At 32.6% G+C, this 12,874-nt stretch overlaps 1 protein-coding gene across 1 annotated transcript; it reads right to left on the bottom strand.

The window, feature by feature from the left end:
* Nucleotides 1-10,241: 10,241 nt before the first annotated feature.
* LOC149820141 (PPR superfamily protein) lies at nucleotides 10,242-12,288 on the bottom strand. Its single transcript, XM_089981748.1, has one exon. The coding sequence runs from the start codon at nucleotides 12,286-12,288 to the stop codon at nucleotides 10,345-10,347; it is 1,944 nt and encodes a 647-aa protein (XP_089837874.1). The 3' UTR covers nucleotides 10,242-10,344.
* Nucleotides 12,289-12,874: the final 586 nt, after the last annotated feature.

The raw sequence follows: 12,874 nt of genomic DNA, 5'->3' as shown, positions 1-12,874 counted from the left end.
ATATCTTAAGTATTTCATAATGTATGCACGTAAAGAAAAACATGACAGTAGAAAAAAAACCAAACCCCCAACCTTACCCCAAGCAAGGACCCAATTATGGTGCCTAAGGTATAATGAATGTCCTGAGTCATTGTGTATACAACCAGTGATATTGACATGTATATGTTTATATTCAATTTCAATTGGTGATGAAAACAAGTTAATGAAACTTAAAAATATATACAATATTTAGAAGAGCAGAAAGAGCATGAATTTTATGAAGAAACTATGTTCACAAGTAATGTAAGTGTTAGGTTGGTATGTTTATCTGTTACTTTGTTACATTTACATGTAGACTCATTTGAATATTACATGAATGTATCATATATTTTGATTATTTAGCATCTAACAAGATTCATAGAAAGATACTAAGCGTTCCAGAACTAGGATATGATAACATGAGCAAAACTGCCAAAGACCATTTACCTTACCCTATATTTATTTGACTCTCAAAAGTAACGTTTTAGTTATTTTTCTACCGACTAATAAAAACTAACTGATAAACATTAATTATTCACAACAAATGATCAAAACTAAAGGGATGAAAGATGGGAGCTTATTTCTTCTTGAAGACCGGTGAATTGTCATATCCTTTCTTTGAATCTGAAAAGGTATTTGTTGGACAACTTTGCATACCTTAAACTCGATTTATGTTGTAGATCTTAATTTCAATGAACTGGAGCAATCAACACAGGGTTCTTTGTGATATTATCGTGATATTATCATGACATTCTGAATTTTGATGATATTTTGAAAACATCATGATATATTGCCGATAGTTTCAGCTTAACCTAAAATACCAATATTATCACAACATTTTAAGAATATCGGTGACTGTGATGAATGAATGAAACCATGAAAAAAGAAGTAAATGATATCGGTAACTATTGTTCTAGCTATAGTTGAAACTAATGAAGTAACTGGCTGCAGATCTGACCAACATATAGACAGGAAAAAGCAATTGACCATGATAATGATAATGATAATGATAATGATAATGATAATGATAATGATAATGATAATGATAATGATAATGATAATGATGATGATGATGAGCTTCTTTTAATTGACTAACCGATGAAATAATTTCCATAAAGTTGCTTTCCTACTCGCCAACTCTTATTAATAGATTGCAAGCCAAAGTAACGGCCACTAGATCTTTTCTTGTTGACATCTATGATTTGAACTTTTGTACATTAATCAGTCATGAATTTTCTTTTTCTACATTCATATGTATGCACTTAAATAATGTAACCATTCTCATTGAGCTAGCAGAGGTTTTTGGGACTAGACAAAAACTAATCCTTGATTATGCAAAAGATGGGATTTTGGTTGCAGAATAATGTATACATGGATGCCTTCGCCAAGTGGTTGACTGACTAACTGTCATGCATGAATTGAACTAAATTTGCAGGATTTATTAAAATTCTGAATTCTCTTTAGTTACACACACACACACACACATATATATATATATATATTCAAATTAGTTATCCTAAAAACATGCTACAAACATATACTACAAATTTATGATTGAACTGCAATACTTAACATAGTTATCTTACAAAAATGCTTCAGCACACACACACACACACACATATATATATATATATATATAATGACAATTTAATGAATGTATATATTCAAACTGGTTATCTTAAAAAAAAACTGCAAACATATACGACAAATTAGTCAATAAATTGCAATACTAAATATAGTTATCTTACACACACACACATATATATATATATATATATATATATATAGCATTTTATACATTGAACTGAAAGAATCAAACTAGTTATCCTAAAAATATGTTTCACACACACACACATATATATAATAACTTAATGAATGTATATATTTAAACTAATTATCCTAAAAATATACTGCAAATATATATGACAAATTAATCAATGAGTTAATATTCAATGTAGTTATCTTACTAACATACTTCACACATATATAGCATTTTGCACATTGAACTACAAGAATCAAACTAGTTATCCTAAAAACATACTTCACACACACACACACACACACATATATATATATAATAATAATTTAATGAATATATATATTCAAAACAGTTATTCTAAAAATATATTACAAATATATACGATAAATTAATCAATGAATTACAATACTCAACGTAGTTATCTTACAAACATGCTTCAGACATAAACATATATATAACATTTTACATATTGAATTGCAAAAATTAAACTAGTTATCCTAAAAACATGCTTCACACATACACACATACACACACACACACACACACACACACACACACATATATATATATATATATATATATAACAATTGAATGAATGTATATATTCAAACTAGTTATCCTAAAAATATATTATAAACATATATGACAAATTAATCAATGAATTGCAATACTCAATGTAGTTATCTTACAAACATGCTTCACATACATAGATATATGTTAGCATTTTATACATTAAAATGTAAGATTCAAACTAGTTATCCTAAAACATGCATTACACACACACACAGATATATATATATATATATATATATATATATATATATATATATATATATATATATATATATATATATATATATATGACAATTTAATCAATGATTGAATATAAAATTGGCAATAATTGTAAACATCTTACAAACATGTATATTCAAAATACAAATAAATAATTTGTCTACGAGCACCAGACCTTGTTTCCTGTTGCGACCTCTTCCTCAAAGAATACAATTTCTCTTTCAATGGTTGATCTACCACGATATCAACCTCAGACTCTTGAGGATGATTCTCTGATCCCTCCAAATGATCTCTCTTAAGATCATCCAGTGTATCCGATCCAACCAAAGGACCTTTACTCACCTTCACTTCATGAGGACCCTCCACATTAACCTCAATCCTAGGGTTCACATCCTCCCTTGGATGAGGTATCCTCCACCCTTGTACAGGATCCTTCCTCTCTATTCTCCACTCTCCATCTTCATCTTGCCACTGTAGTGGTCATGTATCTAGCTTCCTCTATCTAAGCATTAAAGTTAGCAACAACCTCAGAGTCATCCAATGAAACAAACTTCTTTCTTACTGCATTCTTCTCCTCCTTCTTAGATGCTTTTAGGATGAGAGACATGAATATAGCCACAAACTCGTCAACCTTTTTCTCAGATTCTGCCTCAAATTTGGGCCACAATGAAATTGTTAGTTGTTGTTTGACCAACATTGAAGGTGTTATCTGCTACTTGTTTGAGCACAAATTTTTGGGTTTTTGATTAGTTAAGCTGCTTTTTCTGTGGTAAATGTTGAACATTCAGTCTTTTGGTCGCAGAGTCGACTCCCTCTCTACCCACATGTCAAGCCTACTTCGTACTTCATAGTAGGAAGTATCACCCAACATGTAAATTTTTTTGGTTTTTTTGTTGTATTCTAATACTAGCAAATGATGTGCAGACCCCTTTGAGACAATCTTCTTAATTGCAATATCATAATAAATAAATTTTAAAATTTCTATAATAACAAAATGGAGTATATAGATAAACAGGCAGGCAACAAATACATGACATAGGCTATTGAAAAAACATTATAAAAAACAAACAAAATAGCCTATTGACAATACAAAAACTTAAATAATTAAGGAAACAAAAAGTACAAATAGTGTTTCATAATCATATTTATAATACAAGACATGCAACATATAAATAACCAAAACAGAGGATAGAGGCATATGAATCATTAAAGAAAACAAATAATTTATGATAACTAGTTAGACAAATGGACAATCACACAAAAATGATTTAATTAAAGAAAAAAATGGAATAGGCTATTGAACATGAAAAGATAACTTGAAAAAATAATTATATTGTATGACAAAAATGATGTGTTTCTCAAAAATTTCTATAATTTTTAAAATTTGCTCGATGTCCAAATTCATAAATGTTTAGCTTTAAAAGGACCTTTTTACCCTTCACACGACCTATCAAAATTTCATAATTAGTCCACTAAATTTGCATATATAGTACGAAGTTCACATAACTAAATCTGTGAACTTTCTGTAATTGAAACATGTCAAAACTTCATAAATTAACTTTGTATATATAGTATGAAGTTCAAATAATCAAATTTGTGAACTTCCTGCAACTGAAACATGTTGAAACTTCACAAATATTCTATTAAATTCACATATATAGCACAAAATTCACATAACTAAATCTGCAAACTTCTTATAACTAAAACCTATCAAAACTTTGCACACTAACTTTGCATATATAATACAAAGTTCGCATAACCAAATCTGCAAACTTCCTATAACTAAAACTTATCAAAACTTCATAAATATTACACTAAATTTTCATATATAGCAAGAAGTTAGCATAACTAAATTTGTAAACTTCATGTAACTGAAACCTATTGAAACTTTACAAACTAACTTCGTATATATAGAACGGAGTTCGCATAACAAAATCTATGAACTTCTTGTAATTGGAACCTATTAAAACTTCATAAATATTTCGCTAAAATCTCATATATAGCATAAAGTTTGCATAAAACCGTGTGCATCACCTTTAAGTAACTGATCCTCAAGGAAATCTGCAAATATGGGGAAATCTACATAAATTTTTGGTGTGTGAATTTTCTTACATTTGCATGCTTGTTGAATTATATATAAAGTTATTTTTGTTTATTTTTTTTCTTGTTTTTTTTTAAATAACCCTAACCTTTTTTTCCTGTAGAAACCTCAACATTTTTCTCTCTCTTTGCAGTGATTCTTGTGAATTTTTTATTTTGCATTCTGACGTGGTTGTGATATCTTTCACATCGACTTCACGGGTTAGGTCAAAAGGTGAGTTCTATACACATTATATATATATATATATGCATACTATTTTATTTCATTTTAATTTTTTTTCTTTGTTTATAGATATGAGCATTTAATAGCCTCATGTGTATTTGTATTTGGTTGTTGTTGATGTTTTTTATATTTTATTTAATATTTATCACCAAATTTACCATTTAGAGTTTATTATGTTTAGTTTTTTTTTATAGATATATATTTGTTTGTGTTGTAGTGGATTTTTGTTTGTTTGTTTATCCAATGTCTTATGTTTTCTATGTGTATCTTAGGCCTTTTGTGATATGACACCTAAAAGAAAACGTGGTAGTAAGAAGAAAAAAAAAGGTTGATGACAATCAAGCACGTAGAGCTTCACGAGCATGAATTCTACATGGACACTTTATTGACGAGTGAAGTAAGTGTTAGGTTTGCATGTTTGTTTGTTTGTTTATTTTTTATGTTTGTATTTAGACTCATTTGAATTTAACATGAACGTATTACATATGACGATTGTGTAGTATATATAGATTTATAGAAAGACTTATTCAAAATCACAATTAGGACATGACAGTAGAAAAGAAACAAATAAAAATAATTTACCTTATCTTTTATTTCTTAATGAGTCATCAAAGCAATAGTCATCATGTTTCTCTACTAACTAAGAGAAACTAATTGATTAACATTGTTCATAACAAATAGTCAAATATGAACATACGAAAGAAGGGGCTCATACTTTCTTGGAGAACCAAAATGTGTCGTATCCTTTTCAGTAATATGACAAGGTATTCATTTAACAACATTGCATACTTATATTTACGTTTGCATATAGATAAATTAATTATTTTTTGAACTCAATATATGTTGCAGATCTTAGTTTCTCTCAACTGGGACAATGAACATTATGTCATGTGTAAGATTACAATGAAAAAAAGAGAGTTCAAGCTCTACAATTCCACGGGGTCCGTATATAATGCAGATACAAACATAAAAAATCTAGTAGAAATTCATTACTTATTCAATAATATTTTTATTTTTCTCTCATATTAGGTATGATTAATGTTGGTTGCAAGTTAATTTTTTTAGAGTGCTTTGGCTACGACACTTGCTCAGATTGAATGACATGTCCCATGGATGATATTCTACAACAAGAGAACGAGATTACTTTGCACGTGTCTAAACTCAATACGTACTTATATATATTAACTTTTTATATGTTTGTTACAACAAAGATTGTGATATATTTGTTCTGATGTACAATCTATACTTGGGCAGAAATATGAGCCTCGATTTTATGCAAGTACATGTTTATATTTCTTGTTTTGTTGTGTTCTTGCGATGTAAACTAATTAGTTGTTTACTAATAACATTTTTTTTCAAGTTAATACAACAAACTGTAGAAAGCGTATGGTTAATTATTATAATAAATTGAAGAAGAAGAAAGAGGTAGCCAAGAAAAGGCAGCAGATGAGGCAATAAAGCAAAAGAGACAACAAAGAAAACATCCCCCGCAAGAGAAGCGAAGCCTACTATCTTAAAAGGTCTAAAGGATAAACAAAAAGATTCAGACGATGAGGCACTGGATAACCTTGATAAGGAAGTTGACATGAAGCAAATGCGAGATTTTCCAAGTCATTGACAACATTGTAAACATATGTTTTCAATACGTACTTTGTAAATGGAATTAATATATATGCATTACATGGTTTATTTTTTAATGATTTAATAAATGAATATATGTATGAGCAGGTTCATTTTGAATGTATGAATGTAAATAAACATCAAAGTTATGAACATCACCACAATGGAATGACATTCACACATGAGGAGTCTAAGCCCGAAATCATCAGAATGGTAGCATATGAGGAGTTAACCTTATCCATTGGACCATATTTGCATATCAAAATATGTGAACATAAAATCATATTTGCGAATATGCTCAAATATTTGTGGATGTACATATTCAAGACTTGCGAGATCTGCATAAAAATATTGCATGAAGACCCCCACATCCGCAAATATGTGGTTACATTCACAATTATAGAGTTAACCTTATCAATTGGATGTCATTCACATATTAGAATGTGCAAACCTGAAACCATATTTGCGAATGTGGTTACATATGTGTGAACCTCCTATCTGTTATAAAATAATTTATACACACTCTTATGTGTGAATGTCCTCAGGTTCATATATTTCAATGCATGAATGTCATCCAATTGATAAGGTTGTTCTCAGTTACAAATGTCGTGAGGTTTACACACTCTGATGTGTAAATATCATTCAATTAATAAGGTTAATTCTTTAGTTGTGAATGTCGTGAGGTTCACATATTTTGATATGCGAATGTCGTCCAATTAAATCTGCTCATACATATAGTCATTCAATTTATTTAAAAAATGAATATTCTCATAAAATAATTCATTTTATTCATTCAAAAATGAACTTGTTCATACAATAATTTATTCCATTCATTTAAAAATAAACATGCGCCTCCAATAATTTATTTTATTTATTAAAAAATAAACTTACTCATACAATCATTCATTCCATTCATTAAAAAATGAACTTATACAATCATTCATTCATTTATTCAAAATAAACTTGTTACAAACATTCACATTATATACATTCTAGTTCCAAACATTCATAATATATATGTATATATATATATATATATATATATATATATATATATATATATATACATATTTACAATGAAACATAAGTATATACAAACAAAAGAATATATCTAAACAAATTATATCTATTTGTAAATGTATCTATACAACAAAAACAAATACGGTGACTATCATTGTGGAGGCTGCAACTATTGCCCTCGTGCTCTTAGCTCCTCAAGCTCCCTATCCTTGCTAGAGGTAATGAGGTCCTGGCTAGAAAGCAATGCTGCTAGAGTTTGCGAAAGCTCTTGTAGACAATGTATAATGAGGTCCTTGGTAGAGATCTCTGTATCATTTGCTTCAAGCAAATTATGCAGCCTACGGATTTCGCCTCTTTATAGACCTAAGTTTTCACTCTCTCTACTTCAATCCTTGGTTGCTTCTATCTCTTCGGCCTTATTTGCTCCTCCTTTCATTTATAATCAAAGTATAGGTGAGGGTTACTTCATCATCACAAAAAAAAAAAACACGATTCTGGTGGTCTATTCCTCTTCATTGTATTTGCAGATTGGTCACTTTTTTTTTGTGTTGTCTATCTCAATTATCATACTTCTGGTCGTGATTGACATCTAATCTAAGAATATCCCTTTGCAGTTCAAAATTGAGATTAGAGCAGTCATTAGTGAGGTGGCCGACACCTCAACCCCATGACATTGATGCCTTGGCAAAGACGGTGGATCCTGCACAAGGTCTCTACCCTGCCAAGTCCTTTGTCACGATTTGTGGATGTTGTTGCTCTCTGAGTTCAGGTAGATATTGTCCGAAGATTAGTGATTTACCCTTCCATTTTATATGACCTATAGTCCACTGAAATGGTTAGTAAGGTATTGCTATAAATAAGATTACCCCCATTAATTTGATACTAGTTTTTCCTAGACATCTTCCACTTTCAATCTTGTTCTGTTTTATGTAGGACTGTGACACTTCTTGCAGCCAGAGCCAAATCCAGGCACCAATGTCTGAGGTTGTGCAAGCTCTGGTTCGCTTGGTCCAGTGCACCAGCATGAACAAGAAAACCTACCTCAAGCGCTTTAAGGAAGATGTTTGTGACAGGAATTGGCTAAGGGATGCGTGCCCTGCAGTCTATTCAAGAGAGAGAAAGATGGGGAGAACTTGGATCATGCCCTCTTCTCTAGGGATGTCCCTCTTTTATATTAACAAATATATATTTTGTAGAAGCATGCCCTTATCACAATGTTACAGTACCCAATAAGCCATATTACACGAATGACTACAATGCATTTGTTATGATACATAACAACTGTCCTAACAGTCTGATGCAGATTCCTCATAATATCCACATTACTGAAGTATTTAGTATTAGTGTGGTTAATTTTGTAAATCCTGCAAGGAGAATTTTCTTATCCTTCTCTGTAGTTTTTTTCAGTAATTTGGAGATCGGGAATTTGTTACTTGGGTCAGTTATTCTTTCCCTTTTCTGGTGACATTGATTCTACAAAGTTCCCTAGCGAATGAAATTGGTTGCTGTATATTTTGTAATAGGTAGTGCTTGCCATGCACGGGTACAGGAGAAGCTTCTAAGAGTGCGTATAGATGTAAAGATGTGGTTACGGCATAGAACCAAGTCTTAGTTGCTAATGGTGTTGCCTAGAGAACCCATTTGATAAAAGAATGACCAGATTATATAAATTGGAATTGCATTTTTCTTCAAAGGAAGCATGGGTACCAAATACAATACACTCGTGTCTAAAAGAAAATGACGCATGAAATGAAATGGTGTACAAGTGGCAAAGTATTCATGAGAGCTCAAATAACAAAGAACCTCCTAGCCAAAGATGATGCATCTATTGTTCAGAGTTTTCTCAAAGAAAAATTTTGTGCTTTTTGGCAGTAATGCATTTGACAAATTAATTCTCGGAATGCCATTAGCTTAGATTTGTTGTGAAGGTCTGAGGAGATGATGACTATCCTCGAGTTCTTTCACACATACAATATACTTAACACTCCATTGGAAGAGCATGAGATCTTGCAACTTGATATCTTTCTGCTAAATTGTCCTACTGCTATTTTATAGATACTGTGAGATATTCTACGGATACATAAGTGCTTAGAGAATAATAGTAAGTGTACGTTTACTTTCTTGTCTGGGAGATGTGCTTATGCTCCTATATTTTCAAATATGATTGAAGACTGGTTATTAAGAGAGAAGAATATGAAGATAATCCATCTTATATACTACATTCTATCTAATTAAGTTCATTAATAAGTTTGTTTTAACATAACTTAGGTGGCCATTACGATGATGATATGAAGGGCATTAGACCTTATAAGGAATGCTTTTTGCTTCTGAAACATGGCAGTTGATGCCTGATTGAGTTTAGCGAGTACATTAAGCTGATCAGGCACTGCTCATTTGCACAAATGAGCCAAGTGTTCATGCTCAAGTTTGCATAACTGAATGAGCCAGAGCCGGGCAAGAGCCACCCAGCTTGTTATGCAACGTTAAGTGCCAACACTTGCTGTGATTTCCAATGAGTAGTGATAACCTGTAGGACACATAAAAGCATCAGAAGAGCAAGTTCCAACATGCAATGCTGTACAAACTGAAGGTATTTTCGAATATAATAAAAAACATATGTGAGGTTTTGTATGAAGCAGTGATGAAAAATTATTATTATTATTATTATTATTATTATTATCAACTCATGATTGTGCCCAACTCATCATTTTTCCAATCTTCATTAGTACACTCTTGGTCCCCAACTCCATTTCCCCCCTTTTCAATACGTTTGATTTCATGTGTTGCTCAAGCATAAAAACAATCGCCTGGTCTATTGTGATCCTCCAGCAGAAAACTCATGATATGTATTCTCAATCCAACTGCATGCAGGACTCTTCTTCAGTCCTCTCTTTCGCATTAATCTCCATAGTTCCTCAGCGCCAGGCCTGTTGCCTGCTTCAGCATGTATGGTTGACAATAATGAGTAATTTGCAGGATTATCTGGCTCTGCTTCAAAGATCTGAAAAGAAAGCTGCTCTGCTAACTCAGTTTCACCATAGAGTCTACAAGCAGAAACAAGAGAACCCCAAGCACTCAGACTCGGTTTTGGCATCATAGATTTCATGATTTTGAATGCTTCTATGAGCTTGCCAGACTTGGCAAGAAGATCAATGAAGCATGAATAATGTTCCACGCTTGGAACAATTTGATGGTCCTTTATCATGTCAGTAAACAATTCAATTCCTTCATCAACAAGGCCAGCATGCTTACAGGCAGATAAAACAGCAAGGAAAGCAATTGGATCTGGTTCGAATCCTGCTTCTTGCATACTCTCAAAGAGTTCTACAGCACTCTTTCCATAACCATGCAGGCCATATCCATAAATAAGAGAACTCCATGATACAAAATCTCGCTCTGGCATTTCATTAAACACTTGGTATGAAACTTCAAGACATCCACATTTGGCATACATGTCTATCAATGAGTTGCAAACATAAACCCATGAACTTATACCGGATTTTATAGCATAACCATGGATTCCTCTTCCTTGCTGCAACGCTGCTGACACACCACGACATGCTGACAGAATACCCAGAATGGTGACATAGTTCGGTAAAACACCACATCTCTTCATCTGTACAAAAAGATTCATGGCTGTTGTACCATCTCCATTATAAGAATAACCATTAATCAATGAGCTCCATACGACAACATCAGGACTCTTCAACTTTTTGAAAACAAGTTCAGCAAGTCTCAAATCTCCACATTTTAAGTACATGTTGAGTAATGCTCCCATAACTTGGTGATCTGATTCAAATCCATGTCGAAGAAGCAGCCCATGGATTTCTCTTCCTTTATCCAGAGCTCCCAGTGCAGCACAGGCGGGAATAACTGCAACCAAAGTCACTTGATTCAATTCTAACCTCGCTACTTGCATTTGATGAAAGAGATGAAGAGATTTCAAAGGGTATCTGTTTTTCAAACAGCCTGTGATCATTGCAGTCCAAGAAACTTCATTTTTGTGTGACATTCCATCAAACAATTTAAATGAAGCATTTAGATCATAGCACTTGGAGTACATGTCTATCAATGCAGTTGCTGAAAATACAGTTAACCCTGATTCATTGCGGATAATTGATGCATGTGTTTCTTTGCCCAGCATCAGGTTGCAAGTCTGACTGCACACTGAGAGAATGCTAGCTGTTATGCCAAAAGAGGGACTCAAACCTGAAGCCAGAAACCTCTTGAATAACTCTAACACATCAAACACATTTCCACTTTGAGCATGCCCAGCCATTGCAATGCTCCAAGTTACAGTGTTTGGCTCGATATTCAGTTCTTTCATTTGATTAAAAAGTTGCATAGCCTGAACATATCTCCCATCTTGTGCATAGCAGGAAATCATTGCATTCCATGAAATAACATCCCTTTCAGACATTGTGTTAAATACTTGGAAAGCAGAAGCAGGGGATGAACACTTGGCATACATTGTAACAAGGGAATTCCCTGTTGCAATTTCGAAGTCACGACCGGTTTTAAGGATATTGCAGTGTAGTTGAAGGCCAAATCGAAGAGATTGAAGGGAGGCACATGCTTTAAGAACAGACGGGAGTATGAAGATATGTCCATGGAACCCACATGAATGAAGTTTCTGATACACAGAAAGTGCATCAAAAAAGCATCGTTTAGAAATCAGATCTTTGATTGCCTCACAGAAAGACTGCTCGGTGGCTCTAATGCCTTCAAGAATGGGTGATGTGCACAAGATGCTCATAAAGCTGACATATATATGGAAGGTCAGTCTCGTCAGGCAAATGGCAATATGTTATGGACTCCTAGTCTGGAAATACCAAAATTCCTCTTTTCTCAAGCAAATGGAAAAACAACAAATGAAAAGAAAAGGAACATAAAATGTTAATTAGAACTTGACCTTAACATCCATCTACATCATTTTTTCCCTCAAAACCAATTGTGTTGCTAGGGTAGTTGGTAGGTCCTTATCAGTTTTATCTCCTAACCATCCCTAAATAGCTCCGAAAAGCACATATCTAGGTGTTTCGTGGTTAATCAAAACATATACATTTAAATATCATTGGTTATTTAATGAAAGACCTGATTTGGATCAGACCGCTCTAATGAAAGGCTAGAATTTATTTGTAACAAAAATTTTGAGTGCAATATTCCTGTTCGCTCTAAAAGCACATTTAAACAAGAAAGATGCCGCATCTAATACATGTTTTCCACTGAGTAAGCCATAAGTATGCAAGCTCAGATTAAGCAAACAAGCAGAACTATGCGCTTTTTGAAACCGTTTACACCAGCATTATCAGCATCCGCTTTACCCTACTGTTCATTATTAG

This window comes from Nuphar pumila, chromosome 12 (assembly GCF_984573655.1).
Source record: "Nuphar pumila chromosome 12, dmNupPumi1.hap1.1, whole genome shotgun sequence".
NCBI classification, from domain to species: Eukaryota; Viridiplantae; Streptophyta; class Magnoliopsida; order Nymphaeales; family Nymphaeaceae; genus Nuphar; species Nuphar pumila.
This window is presented reverse-complemented; position numbering and strand designations above follow the sequence as displayed.

What these genes read in the sequence shown, in the direction of transcription:
- LOC149820141 (XM_089981748.1), bottom strand. Translation starts at nt 12,288, where the DNA reads ATGAGCATCTTGTGCACATCACCCATTCTTGAAGGCATTAGAGCCACC.